Here is a 15,048-nt window from a genome sequence, read left to right as displayed (position 1 = left end):
CACGGGCCGCCTCCTACTTATTATGCAAATCCAATCACAATGCTCTTAAAGACTTTATATGCATAACTAATCTTTTGGAATGTCAGTCTGTCAGGAATGGAGCGAGCGGAGGCCCTTCCTACAGACCCGAGTACACGCATTCAGCTTGTGTGATACTCTGTTGAATAAACCTGATTGAAGTTCAACTAAAATCCTTCTGCAGTACGGCTGGTCTCTCCTGCACGCGTACTCGTGGATTGGTTCAATCGCGACACTACACATCCGTTTTTCTGGTATTGTCTTGTGTTTCATGTGTTATGTATTGTCATGATTATCAGGGCTCTCAAGCGTGAGATTTCCATCAGCACCCGATGCAGCTGAGCGTTGCGCGCGCCGGCTTAGAGCCGAAAAGAGTTGTTGACGGGGGGGTGGGGTGCTAGCGACTATTTCTACTCCGAGAAAAGTTGTTGACTGGGGGGGGGGGGGGGTGCTTGTGACTATTTCTATGCGCAGACCGGCGTCGGAGCTCTGCAGCGGACCAATCGATCGGCGTATTGAGCACCCCTGCAATTCAAGCATTAAAAAGCCGAGAGTTTTTTTCAGCACTTGAGAGACTCTCTCCTCATCGCTCTTCGAACTAAAAACCATGGACCTGATCAACTGGTCTCTCAACGCAATTGACACCATCTTCTCGACGAGAAGCTCGGGTTCGGGGGAACCTGCCCGTCCTGCCGGGACGTTTGCAGCTGTTTACACGATGGACGCGTATGAGAAGTGGCGTGTCGTGTGCCTAGCAGCCCTTTCCATGGAGGACGTAGAAGACATCTACCTATTCGGAACTATGATTACAGGATTTCTGCTGTTTGGATTTGGTGCTTGTCGGAAAATTAAAGAAACGGTGACAGCTGTTAAAAGTCCCCAAAGGCTGCCCGACATGAGTGATGCTCTGGGTAGAGTTGTTGGCACTCAGACTGTGGCATTGAACCGCCAGAATGATAACATCGTGGAGAAGCTGACGGCTCTGCAAATGAAATTGGATCGATTTGAAATCCTATTGGGAAAATGGAGGAATAGTAGGTGCGCAAATTGAATGCAGCAACTGGAAGACCCAACAATCCCAATCTGATCTGCTTTCGGCTCCCTCAACCAGAACGGGCCTTGGCCAAGGCCGTTACTGGAACAACAACTCCCCTGAAGATCGCTGAAGTGAGAATCTCTCTCATTCCCTTCCCCCGATCCACAGACACCTGTGGTTGTTGTCTCTCCAGGACCTTTCAAGGCTATCTCCATGGCAACGACCATCTTGCGGTCTGAGAACTCTTGTCGGTTGTGGCCTGGGGGAGGACGACATACCAGGCCACTCACACACGAACTTCCACACACTGATATGCATTCACTACCCTCACCCCCATCCCACGCCTTCACCTGCTTTGTGCCCCCAGTGTGACAGGACGGGGTCTACTGGAGCCTTAAATGGCTGCCGGATGGCTGGCTGCTTGTCTGCGCTGGTTACCTTCTGCCCCCCAATGGCTGGGCTTAGATCAGCCAGTCTTTGGCTTACCTCCCCTCCCCCCTTCCTCTCCGTTGCATGTCTTGTTTAAATGTATGTGCTTTTGTGCTGAGGTGTTTTTTCCTGCTCCCACACTGTACCCCTCTAGGGGCATAATCTGGGGGTTTTTTCTGTTTTTTTTCTCTCCTCTCTTCCCTCATGTTATGCTGTAATCTTCCAGTATCTGCCTGTAATTTCCCGCTTGCGGGATCAATAAAGTATACATCTATCTATCTGTCTCTACATCTTCTGCCGAAAATAAAAAACACATATTTTCCAACTACGTTGAATAAAAACATTAGCATTTCAGTCGCACTTGAATTGCACTATGGCATTACTTATATCATTACTTATGGAATTACTTTTGGTATTTTTAGAGTTTGGCATTCTTGGAGAACTTACTTTCTTTATTCTTGTTGTTCTGAGTTTGTACTCGTGGTTGAATTCACTTATTTTAAGTTGTTTTGGATAAAAGTGTCTGCTACATGACATGTAATGTTGTTCTTTTTATTTAGAGGTCATGCTTCTCTCATACACAACTAACTCAGAATATTCAGTGATATACTTCTTGAATAAATAACAGTTTAATATGAGATTCATAAGATGTATAAATGTATGTTTCTATTCTCCACAGACGTCCAGCAGCTGTTGGTGGTTAAAGAAGCGGTTCCTTCTGAGCAGCAGGTCTGGAGCTCCAGTCTGGACCAGGTGCATCCAGAGTCCCCCCACATTAAAGAGGAACAGGAGGACCCAGAGCCCCCCCACATTAAAGAGGAACAGGAGAACCCAGAGCCCCCCCACATTAAAGAGGAACAGGAGGAACAAGAGAACTCAGAGCCCTCCCACACTAAGGAGGTACATGAGGAACTCTGGACCAGTCAGGAGGGAGAGCAGCTTCAAGGGCTGGAGGAGGCTGGTCTCAAGTTCTCATTCACTCCTGTGAAGCTGAAGAGGAAGCTCAGTCATCTCCGCTTCATCAAAGACAAACTGAACCGATGGAAATAGAAGCTGATGGAGATGATTGTGGAGGACCAGAACCAGCCAGGAACCCAGATCCAGATAGACCTCCAGATCCTGATGAAAAGACTGGAGACTCTTCAGAACCAGATACTGATGAGGAGACTGGAGACTCTTCTGAACCAGATACTGATGATTCTGTTGATTGGAAGAAGACCAGAGAACCTCAATCAGGTTTAAACTCTCTGAATAATGATGATGTTTCTGTCAGTGATTCAAAATGTAGTTCTAGTGAAAAACCTTTCAGCTGCTCAATCTGTAAAGCATCTTTTACGCAGAGAGAAAGTTTAAAGAGACACATGTTAACTCACACAGGAGAGAAACCTTTCAGCTGCTCAGTCTGTAAAACATCTTTTACGCAGAGAGAAAGTTTAAAGAGACACATGTTAACTCACAAAGGAGAGAAACCTTTCAGCTGCTCAGTCTGTACAACATCTTTTGCGCAGAGAGGAACTTTAAAGAGACACATGTTAATTCACACAGGAGAAAAACCGTTCAGCTGCTCGGTCTGTAAAAGATGTTTTAAAGAGAGAGGAAATTTAAAGACACACATGTTAACTCACACAGGAGAGAAACCTTTCAGCTGCTCATTCTGTAAAAGATGTTTTACACAGAGCAGTCATTTAAAGAGTCACAAGTTAACTCACACAGGAGAGAAACCTTTCAGCTGCTCAGTCTGTAAAACATGGTTTAGAGAGAGAAAAACTCTAAAGAAAGAAAATGGCGCCGTGCCAACGGCTGCTTGTTTCAGTAGTGGCGTTTTGCTTTTATTTTATTGTCTTTTTTTGCACTTTTCCTCTTTTTTTCCTTTCCTTTTCGTTCACGTTTGTCTTAGTTACGGTCGGACACTGGACCATAACTACTTTTTTCGGAACTTCTACTGTGGCTTTTGTTCACTTTGTCGTGTGTATCGGAGAGCCACAGCAAAACAATGACGGGGACCGTCGTTTACTCGCGCGCTCAGCTGATCGCGCTGTGCAGGCCGCAGCTTCTGCCTGGAGACAGACCTGTGATCCCGGTGGAGCTACGGAGAAGAGCTCGCGGCTGCAGAGCGGGTGTCAAGCGGAAGGCTAAAACGAGGAGATACAAACCCTCGGTACCGGCGATCATAACGGGGAACGTGAGGTCTCTGGCGAATAAGACGGATGAGCTCGGCACGCTGGTAATGACTGAGAGGATCTTCCGTGAGAGCAGCCTCTTGTGTTTTACTGAGATGTGGCTGCACGCGGACTATCCGGATCACAGCGCGTCTGTGCCCGGCTTCAGGACTGTTCGGGCGGACGCTACACAAGCGGTAAGAAGAGGAGGGGGATCGCTGTTTATGTGAATGAACGGTGGTGCAACCCGGACCATGTGTGCGTGAAGGAGCGCTTCTGTAGCCCAAACATTGAACTGCTGGCGGGATGCGCCGTACTATTTGCCGAGAGAGTTCACGTCCGCCATTGTGGTTGTCGTGTACGTGCCGCCATCAGCTGACGCTGAGCAAGCAGTGGACACCATCCATTCCACTGTGTCTGCTCTGCTGAATCATCAGCCTGGAGCATTCATGGCTATCACTGGTGACTTTAACCACACCACATTGGATAAAGCTCTGCCAACCTTCCATCAATACATAGACTGCCCAACTAGGAACAATAAAACTCTGGACTTGCTGTATGCTAATACTAAGGACGCATACAGTGCCACTGCCCTTCCCCCCCTCGGCAGGTCTGATCATGACCTGGTCCGGCTGACACCAGGTCTGTTCCTCTGGTGAAGAGGCTGCGTGACCACCAGGACTGTGAGGAGGTGGTCTCTGGAGGCTAACGACTCTGCAGGACTGCTTCGAGTCGACGGACTGGGATGTGCTGTGTGGACCGCACGGGGAGGACATCAACAGTATGACCGACTGCATCACGGAATACATCAAGTTCTGTGAACACACCACCATCCCATCACGGACTGTGCGCTGCTTCCCCAACAACAAGCCCTGGATCACCAGGGACCTGAAGGCGCTTCTTAACATTAAGAAAGCTGCTTTCAGGTCTGGAGACAGGGATGAGCTGAGGAGAGTCCAGCGCAACCTTAAGGTGAAGCTCAGGGAGGGCAAGGACTCCTACAGGAGGAAGCTGGAGGCCAAACTCCAGCTGAACAACACAAGGGAGGTGTGGTCTGGGATGAAGCAGATAACTGGCTTCAAGGTGGGAGGTAGACAGCCAGGGGGCTCCCTGGAGAGGGCCAACGACCTGAACTGTTTTTTCAACAGGTTCAGTTCACAGCCCTCCCCCGTCTCCTCCACACATCACACCTCCCAAACACCTCCCCCTCTGTCCCCCCTGCTGAGCTGCACAGTCACCGAGCCCTCAACATCAATGGGCTCCTCCACCCTCCCCCCTCTCTCTGTGACGACTGACCAGGTGAGAAGACAGCTGGAGAAGCTACACCAGCGCAAGGCGGAAGGTCCTGATGGCATCAGCCCCAGGGTCCTAAAGACCTGCCCACCCAGCTGTCTGGTGTCCTGCAGCGCCTCTTCAACCTCAGCCTGAGGCTGGGAGGTCCAGTGCTGTGGAAGACGTCGTGCCTGGTCCCTGTCCCAAAGTCAGCACCATCTGGCCTCAACGACTACCGACCCGGTCGCCTCACCTCCCATGTGATGAAGGTGCTGGAGAGGCTGGTCTTGGCCCACCTCCGGCCGCAGGTGAAATCGTCGCTGGACCCTCTGCAATTTGCTTACCAGCCTCATGTGGGAGTGGACGCATCATCTACCTGCTGCAACGAGCGCAGTCGCACCTGGATGGAACCGGTGTCTCTGTGAGTCACTTTCTTTGACTTCTCAGTGCATTTAACACCATCCAGCCACTGCTGCTGAGTGAGAAGCTGCGAGTGGTCGGTGTGGACGCGTCCACCATCTCCTGGATCACTGACTACCTCACAGGCAGGCCACAGTTTGTCAGAATGGGGCGTGTGCTGTCTGGAACGGTGGTCAGTGATGTTGGAGCCCCACAGGGAACTGTTCTGTCTCCCTTCCTCTTCACCCTGTACACCAGTGACTTCCAGTACAACACAGAGTCATGCCATCTGCAGAAGTACTCTGATGACTCTGCAGTGGTCGGGTGTATTAGGGATGGACGGAGGAGGAGTACAGGGCAGTGGTGAGTGACTTTGTAAAGTGGGCGATGAGAACCACGCGGCTGAACGTGGCCAAGACCAGAGATGGTGGTGGACTTCAGGAGGAAGCACAGCTCCTCCACCTCTGAGTGTCCTGGGAGGGCGTGGACATGGTGGAGGTACAAGTACCTGGGCGTCTCCATCGACAGCCGACTGAACTGGAAGGCCAACATCAACGCTGTGGACAAGAAGGGATGAGACTCTTTTCCTGAGAAAGCTTTGATCCTTCAGCGTGTGCAGCAAGATGCTGGAGTTATTCTACCAGTCGGTTGTCGCCAGTGTGCACTTTGCCATTGTCTGCTGGGGAGCAGCATCGAGCTGTGACACCAGCCGTCTCAACAAACTGGTTAGGAAGGCTGGCTCCATCATCGGCTGCCAGCTGGAGCACCTGGAACAGGTGGTGGAGAGGAGGACGTTGAAGAAACTTGTGTCCATATTGGACAACCGGACCACCGGACCACCCTCTCCACCGGACCACCCTCTCCACCACCACCTACTGCAGGGACAGAGTACTTTCTCCAAACGCCTCCCTCGCTGCCACAAGGACAGATACAGGAGAACATTCCTGCCGGCGGCGATGAGGCTGTATAACAGATCACCTCTTGCCAGACCATAGTGCAATAACTACAACAATAACTGAATACTTACACTATGTTGATCTGCACTTCACACATCTCATTTGTTTGCACTTCACACATACACACACACTTCATTTCATTTGCTCTGCACTCATACACACACTTTGCTTTTTGCACACTGTCTATTTAATATATACAGGACTGTCTCAGAAAATTAGAATATTGTGATAAAGTTCTTTATTTTCTGTAATGCAATTAAAAAAACAAAAATGTCATGCATTCTGGATTCATTACAAATCAACTGAAATATTGCAAGCCTTTTATTCTTTTAATATTGCTGATTAAACACAGCTTAAGAAAACTCAAATATCCTATCTCTAAATATTAGAATATCATGACAAAGTATACTAGTAGGGTATTAAACAAATCACTTGAATTGTCTAATTAACTCGAAACACCTGCAAGGGTTTCCTGAGCCTTGACAAACACTCAGCTGTTATAAATCTTTTTTTTTACTTGGTCTGAGGAAATATTCAAATTTTATGAGATAGGATTTAGTTTCTTAAGCTGTAAGCCATAATAATCAGCAATATTAAAAGAATAAAACATATTATTGTTTTTTAATTGCATTACAGAAAATAAAGAACTTTATCACAATATTCTAATTTTCTGAGACAGTCCTGTATATATATATTTTTTTTTTTGTATTTGATTTGATCTGTCAGTGTTGTTGTGTGCATGTGTGTTGTATATTTATTTACATATATATTTTGTTTTGTATTTTATTTTACTTTTATTTTACTTGTATACTTCTATATCTTTCATCCCTGTTTCTTATATTTTGTGTTTTGTTTTTACTCTTGTGTGTTGCTGCTACTGTCACGACAAATTTCCCCTTGGGGATTAATAAAGTATATATCTATCTATCTATCTATCTAAAGATTCACATGTTAACTCACACAGGAGAGAAACCTTTCAGCTGCTCAGTCTGTAAAACATCTTTTACAGACGGAGGAACTTTAAAGACACACATGTTAACTCACACAGGAGAGAAACCTTTCAGCTGCTCAGTCTGTAAAATATGTTTTGCAAAGAGAGGGAATTTAAAGAGTCACATGTTAACTCATACAGGAGAGAAACCATTTTAGTTGTTCTTGTTTCGGTAAAGTTGACATTTATTCCACTCCCTCACTTGTCATGAAGACCGTGAGAAACCTCCCTCGTTGATCACCGTTCTGACTTGGGATTAATGGATGTCAGGATCAGTTAAACATGAATTAATTAGGCAAACCAAAAGCTGGAGACAGCAATGAGAAGATGCTTAGGACGAAGATGTACTGAGAACGGAGTTAAATGAAGAATTTGGGAATTTCAAACAGAGATGAGGCATAAAGTCCACCTCCTCTCGTCCCACCTGCACTCTGTTTTGTGGTGCAACCATAAAGTAATGCTCGATTCAAAGAAACAATGGAGTCAATCTGTAAAGATGTGCCCACATTTCAATTATTGTACACAAATCTATGTACAGGTTATAAGTGAATGTAGAAACAGTGACAATGAAAATATCATACCATGTTTATGCCAAAAAAAATAGCCGGACACTGCAGGGATTCGAACCCCATCCCAGTAAAGCAGGAGTACCATTACCAGTGCCTTGTTTTCTTTTTGAGGCTTGTGGGTTATAATATATTTTTCATCACACCTTTTTTTTTTTAAGAACTTTTTATTTTGCATTTTCCACAAACAGATTATTCCTTGACATCGAGAAGAAAAAAATATATATATATGTGTATATATATATAATATATATATATACAACAAAATAAAATCAGCACACGTCCAAATCCATCTTTATCCACATCCACACCCGGAAAACATTCCCACCCATCCCCTCCCACATGTTTATACTAAATACAAAGCGAAATAACTAAAGAAAGGTAAAAGGCATCAATGTGAAAAATAAAATAAAGAAATCAACAGACATTCATTTCATGCCCAGATTTTTCATAGACCTCTTTGTTTTGCAGTTGCACTCTGTGTGTACAGCCTCAACCCCTCAGTTATAACATCTACATCCAATATCGACTCTAGATATAACGTCACGCCCATCTTCTTGTGAAGATATCTAATGTCATTTGTAGTTTTGCAGTCATTTCTTCCATTGTATGGACCTGTTTTAATCTCTGTCTCCACTGAGTTATGGTTGGTGGTTTTGCATCTTTCCAGTTCAGAGTTATTGTTTTTCTGGCAATCATTAAAAGTATACGTAGAATATAACTCAGATTCGTGTCCCCTAAATCTCTTCACTTCAATGATTCTATTGATTTCTTTTTAAAGATTTTTCCAAAAACCTTTGACTACTGGGCAATCCCAAAAGATATGCGTGTGATCTCCTATTTTTCCACATTTTCTCTAGCATAATGGAGCTGAAGGATCCTTCACATATTTAGAGATTACAAGAGGTGTATTAAAATATCTGATTTTTAGTTTCCAATAAAATTCTTTCCATAATTGGCTATTGATTCCTTTATGACATTTATTGTACAGATCTTCCCATGTTGCATCTTCAATTATAACATTTATTTCCAATTCCCACTTTTCCTTGATGTTCAATGTATTGTGTTCTGTCAGCTGTAAGCCTTCTATATATGTGGGAGACGTGGTTTTTAGTTGGAAAGCCGTTTTCTGCTATACGAATAAAATAGTCTTCCATTACGTGAGTTTTTTTTTTTACTAACTGTCTGTCTTTATGGTTTGTAATGTAGTGTCTCATTTGAAGGTATCTATACAGATCCTTTGATGGAAGTGTATATTGTTCTTGCAGCTGAGAAAATTATTTGAGTTCTGTTCCATCAAATAATTGGTTGATGGTTTTAAAGGACCCATATTATGCCCATTTTTCCACAAGTTGATATGGTTCCTTGGGGTCTTAATGAAATGTTTGTCACATATGTTGGTCAAAATACCACAAGAATCATTTCAAACAGCACCTTTTTACCCTGTCAAAAACACCTCCCCACAGATTAACCTGTTTTGAGTGCCTGTTCCTTTAAATGCTAATGAGCCAGCTCCCCCCTCCCCCCCCCCCCCCTCCTCCACAAGATGCGCTCGCCTCGCTGCTGCCTGCCCAGCTAGCCATTACCTTTGTAGAAATATGGCTACTGCAGATGAAGATAGCGTCGTGCAGCCATATGGTTCTGAACCAGAGTCAGACCCTGAACAAGAAGAGGCTCCCGAACAAGTTGGAGAAGTTAGGGCTCAACAGGACGTTTCTGAATGGCACTTCTACATGTCTTTCTGTTTGTCCATTGGCTAAGGTCTCACAGTCTGGTTAGCGGTTTTGAGAGCATCGTGGTGCTAGAGATTCGAGTACGTGAATAGTTTGTGCATGTATGAGGAGCAAATACAGTGTGTTTATGTAAGTTACTGTTTGTGAAAGTGTTTGTGTAAAAAGTAACGGGAACGCCAAAAAGATATAAATGCTCCATAAGTAAAGTTCCATCTGTAAACTAAAGTGTTACCTGACAACAGGAAGTGACCAAGCAGGGGCGGGGCTAACGTTTTTACCTCCATTAATTAGCGTTTAAACCTTGTTTACTTATTAAATCATTGTATTTGACGACTTATGACTTATTTGATGACTCATGTCTGTAATATGAACACAACTTTCAAATAAACTTTACCTGCCTGGTGGTGGTGGGGGGCGGTCCAAGGCCATGAGCCAGACTCCCTACATGGGCGTGCTTCAAAGTCTACGTAGACGTTGGTGGTGATCCCTTTGGACCACTCAAGCATCTCGTTTCTGACAGAGGAACCACAACAAGCCGCGGGAGTTGTTTTTTTTCTCCAGCGTTTTTGTATTGGGAGACATGCCAGATACCCACATGAACGTATAGAAGCACTAAAAAAGTGGAATTTTCATAATATGTCCCCTTTGAGACCTTTTACAGCCCACTGTCTAAATCCACCATCCCACATCGAGGGAGGGAATTCTATGTTGCCTACAAGTGGCATCGCCCTTGAGAGTGAGCTGGGTCCTTCAAGCTTCTTTTTAAGTATTGTCCAAATCTTCAGTGTGTGTCTTATCCATTTGTTTTTTGAATTTATTTTGTTAAATGATTTGCTATCAATAAAAGGCAATGTTGATATAGATATACCCTTCGCTGTGCTCTGTTCTATCTGGGTCCCTCCTGTCTCCTGGTCATTTCCAATCCATGCCACTATAGCTGTTAGTTGTGCCCAATAATATAGTTTCAGGTTTGGTAGGCCGAGACCTCCTTTTTCTTTGGGTAGAAGCAGTGTTTTCAGTCTTATTCTGGGTTTCTTATTCTGCCAGATGCATTTTGAGATTAGTTTATTTAACACATTGAAGATGGAAACTGGTACTGCCACTGGTAGAGACTGAAACACATTCATGTTCACCGTCTCCGCTCGACCAAACAATGAGAGGCAGAATTTGCCAACGTGTCAGGTCATTTTTTATTTGTTTGATTAGCTTATTGTTATTGGCATCAAACAGCTGTGTGAAGCTAGGTGTAATATTAGTTCCCAAATATCTAAATCCTTGTTTGGACCAGTGAAAGGAAACGTCCTCATTCAACTGTGTGGGCCAGATTCCGGATATCATCATCGCCTCTGATTTGTTTTCATTCATTTCATACCCCGATACTGAGCCATATTAGTGCAGACACTGCATAAGTGCAGGAATGGAGAGAAGAGGGTTTTTTATAAAAAGCAAAATGTCATCTGCAAACAGAGTCTGTTCCGCTTTCGTCCACTATTCCTTGAATTTGTATATTTTGGCGTATAGCTTCTGCAAGAGGTTCAACACTAAGTACAAAGAGGATGGGTGACAGTGAATCCCCCCGTCTCACGCCCCTCTCCACCGTAAAACATTCTGAGCAGTGACCGTTCACTCTGACTCTTGATCTTGGGTCTTTATACAACAAGTTGATCCAGCTCACAAATTCTTCGCCGAATCCCATCTCTATCAATGTTTGTTCCAGGGACAACAAGTCAACTCTATCAAATGCCTTTTGGGCATCTAAGCCGAGAAGCATTGCATGTTGTCCGTCTCTTGACGCTATTGATTGTAAACTTAGGGCTTTTCTTATGTTGTTTGTTCCTTGACGGCCGAGGATGAATCCAGTTTGGTCGGGTTTAATTAATTTTGTTATATATTTTTGGGTTCTGGCCGCCAGGATGGTGTAACCTGTGGCTCAATTTCAACATTTAATTTCTAATGTCTAAAATGTTGTCTCCAGATTCGGCTATGGAGCTCAAGTCGTGTGTGAAAAAACCACAAAATCAAATAGTTGACGTTAAGGGCTTTTACTGAACATAAAAATAAATCAAGTAAACATATGTATAATGAAAAGAAACTTTTGTCACAGTAGGCATGGTATTCATCCAACTCGTGGGTAGCTCGCCATCTTCCTCGGATACAAAGTTGGTATCCCAAAAACCTGACCTGTACACAAGGTCACATAAAACAGTTGATTCAAAACACAAACAAATGTTAACAGCAGTAACCAAAAGCGCTGACATAGTCAGGGAAATACAAAAGAAAAGGATAAAACCATGTAATATAACAAAATGGAGGTCTAACATTTACACAAAATATTCTCAGCACATTGCACAGACTACAACACAAAATTAACTTAAAAGTAATGAGTAAACTCTGCACTCACCGCTGTCTGCACCCACACGAAAACAGGAAGTGACCTCCCTTGACCCGGATATTTATCAGGACTCAGGTCCTGGATTGGCCAATTAAAAGTCTTTCCTCCCTGAGCCAATCAGTGGGTTACAATGGATGTCAGGATTTTATAGTCTACACATAAGAGTCTTATTGGGCGGTAACTGGTGCACTGTATGGGATCTTTTCCTTCTTTATGTAGGACCGTAATGATGGCTTCAGACCATGATTTCGGTGGATCTCTCATTTTTAGTACATAATAATATATTTTGCATCATATAGGGGTGAGGTCGTTCACAAAGGCTTTGTAATCCAGTGAATCCATCTGTTCCCGGTGATTTGTTGTTTTTTAGTTTAGCAATGGTTTCTTTCATTTCATCTTGTGCCATCACATCTCTTTGCCGTGTCGTCTGGCTGAGAGTTAGCGTTAGCTCCGCCGCCGCCACCCACTTCCAAATGACTGAATGTAAATTTCTGTAGACCCCAACTTCTTGACAGTGGTATTATTCTTCATTCCTGTATTTGCAAAATCAATTTTTTTTAAAGAAAATAAATAAAAAGAAAAGTTTGAATCCTCTCAGCGCCTTATGCTGCGTTTACTCCTGTGAGTTTTAGCGGCTTATCTCCATGGCTTTACCCGCGTATGACTTCATTAAAGTCTTTTTTTGGACATTACTAAATTCTCAAAGGTCCCATTTCACATCAACGTTGAATCCTCTCAGCGCCTTATGCTGCGTTGACTTGCGTGAGTTTACTCGCTTGAGCTTTTGTGGCTTTTCGCGGTTTCACGTGATTTGCTTACACACACACAACCTGCCTCCTGGCCTTCACGACACCGTTAGCTAGACACCTCATACTTTTTAAGTGGAAACACGCTCTCCCACCCACACATAACAGTTAAAAGAGATCCTAAATCATATCACCACCATGGAGCACAAACACCCAGACTCCCTGCTCATTGTTCTTGGGGACTTTAACAGAGCAAACCTCAGCAAAGAACTGCCAAAATACAGACAGCACATTAAGTGTAGCACCAGGGACAAAAACACACTGGACCACTGCTACACTGTACTAAAGGACGCATATCGCTCAGTCCCTCGTGCAGCTTTGGGACTCTCTGATCACTGTCTGGTTCATCTTCTCCCGTCCTACAGGCAGAAACTAAAATCTGCAAAGCCTGTGGTGAAGACTGTGAAGAGATGGACCAATGAGGCCAAGCTGGAGCTACAGTCCTGCTTTGCCTCCACTGATTGGAGTGTTTTGAGGCTGCTGCTACAGACCTGGATGAGCTAACTGACACTGTGACATCATATATCAGCTTTTGTGAGGACATGTGTGTGCCGACAAAAACCTTCTGCACATACAACAACAATAAACCCTGGTTCACTGCAAGACTCAGGCAGCTTCGCCGGGCTAAAGAGGAGGCCTACAGAGGTGGGGACAGGATTCTGTACAACCAGGCCAGAAACACACTGACGAGGGAGATCAAGGTAGCTAAGAAGAGCTACACTGAAAAGCTGGAAAAAAAGTTTTCAGCCATCGACCCCTCGACAGTTTGGAGACCTGGAAGTACTCACCAACTACAAGAGACCATCCCCCACTGAGGACAATCACCGACTGGCTGACGACCTGAATGTCTTCTATTGTAGGTTCGACAAGCCCACTTCCACCCGCCCAACTGCTCCATCATCGAACAATCACCTCCACTCTCTGACTCACCTCTCCCATCCAACCCCCACGGCACTGAGGATCTGCAAGAGGATGTGAGTCGGCTCTTTCAGAGGCAGAAGATCAGGAAGGCTCCGGGCCCAGACGGCGTGTCCCCTCCTGCCTGAAAGTCTGTGCTGACGAGCTGTCCCCATCTTCACGGAGATCTTCAACCCGATCACTGGAGCTGTCTGAAGTCCCTTCCTGCTTCAAGCGCTCCTTGATCATCCGGTGCCCAAGAAATCCTCCATCACAGGATTAAATGACTACAGACCCATCGCCCTGACGTCTGTGGTCATGAAGTCCTTTGAGAGGCTGGTGTTGACCCACCTGAAGGTCGTCACAGGGCCCCTGCTGGACCCCCTGCAGTTTGCCTACCGTGCAAACAGGTCGGTGGATGACGCAATAAATATGGGACTGCACCATTTACTGCAATACCTCGACTCCCCAGGGACATATGCAAGGGTTCTGTTTGTGGACTTCAGCTCTGCATTCAACACGATCATCCCGGAGGTTCTACAACCCAAACTCTCCCAGCTCGCCAGCCCCCACCTGCCGGTGGATCACAAACTTCCTGACAGACAGGACGCAGCAGGTGAGGCTGGGAAAAACCACATCCAGCACCCGGTCCATAAGCACTGGCGCCCCCCAGGGATGTGTGCTCTCTCACTGCTCTTCTCCTCTACACCAACGACTGCACCTCAGAGGACCCGTCTGTTAAGCTCTTGAAGTTCGCAGGCGACACAGCGGTCATCGGCCTCATCAGGAGCGGTGACGAGTCTGCGTACAGACGGAGGTTGAGCAGCTGGTCCTCTGGTGTGGACAGAACCACCTGGAGCTGAACAAGCTCAAGACTGTGGAGATGACAGTGGACTTCAGGAGGAGCCCCCAACACTATCCCGCTCACCATTCAAAATAGCACTGTTCCTGCGGTGGAGACCTTCAAGTTTCTGGGATCCACAATCTCCCGGGACCTGAAGTGGGCCTCCAACATTAACACCATCCGAAAAGGCCCAGCAGAGGCTGTACTTTCTGCCAGCTCAGGAAGTTCAACCTGCCTCAGGAGCTGCTGATCCTTTTTTACTCCGCCATCATCCAGTCTGTCCTCTGCTCTTCCATCACTGTGTGGTTTGGATCGGCCACCAAACAGGACAGAGTCAGACTACAGCGGATCGTCAGGTCTGCAGAAAGAACCATTGGTTCCAGCCTCCCCTCCATTCTGGACTTGTACACCGCCAGAGTCAGGAAGCGGGCAGGAAAGATCACTGCAGACCCTTCACACCCTGGACACAAGCTGTTCCAACTCCTGCCCTCTGGTAGGCGTTACAGAGCACTGTACGCCAAAACCACCAGACACAGAAATAGCTTCTTTC

The 15,048-nt window shown here is 45.5% G+C and overlaps 1 protein-coding gene across 1 annotated transcript; it reads left to right on the top strand.

The window, feature by feature from the left end:
* The first annotated feature begins 1,267 nt into the window (after nucleotides 1–1,267).
* LOC130203989 (gastrula zinc finger protein XlCGF71.1-like) lies at nucleotides 1,268–8,021 on the top strand. The gene is made up of 3 exons (XM_056430457.1): nucleotides 1,268–1,287; nucleotides 2,778–3,273; nucleotides 7,212–8,021. The coding sequence occupies exons 1-3, from the start codon at nucleotides 1,268–1,270 to the stop codon at nucleotides 7,416–7,418; spliced, it is 723 nt and encodes a 240-aa protein (XP_056286432.1). The 3' UTR covers nucleotides 7,419–8,021.
* Nucleotides 8,022–15,048: the final 7,027 nt, after the last annotated feature.

Source organism: Pseudoliparis swirei, chromosome 13 (genome assembly GCF_029220125.1).
Source record: "Pseudoliparis swirei isolate HS2019 ecotype Mariana Trench chromosome 13, NWPU_hadal_v1, whole genome shotgun sequence".
In the NCBI taxonomy this organism is placed as follows: domain Eukaryota; kingdom Metazoa; phylum Chordata; class Actinopteri; order Perciformes; family Liparidae; genus Pseudoliparis; species Pseudoliparis swirei.
Note: the sequence above shows the minus strand (reverse complement) of the source record. Positions and strands in the feature narration are given on the sequence as shown.

Bases quoted from the DNA above. Each gene is read 5' to 3' on its own strand.
- LOC130203989 (XM_056430457.1), top strand. From the start codon at position 1,268: ATGGCAACGACCATCTTGCG. The intron at 1,288-2,777 runs GTCTGAGAACTC...ATGTAGTTCTAG, and splicing joins ATGGCAACGACCATCTTGCG to TGAAAAACCTTTCAGCTGCT. The intron at 3,274-7,211 runs GTGCCAACGGCT...ATCTATCTAAAG, and splicing joins TAAAGAAAGAAAATGGCGCC to ATTCACATGTTAACTCACAC.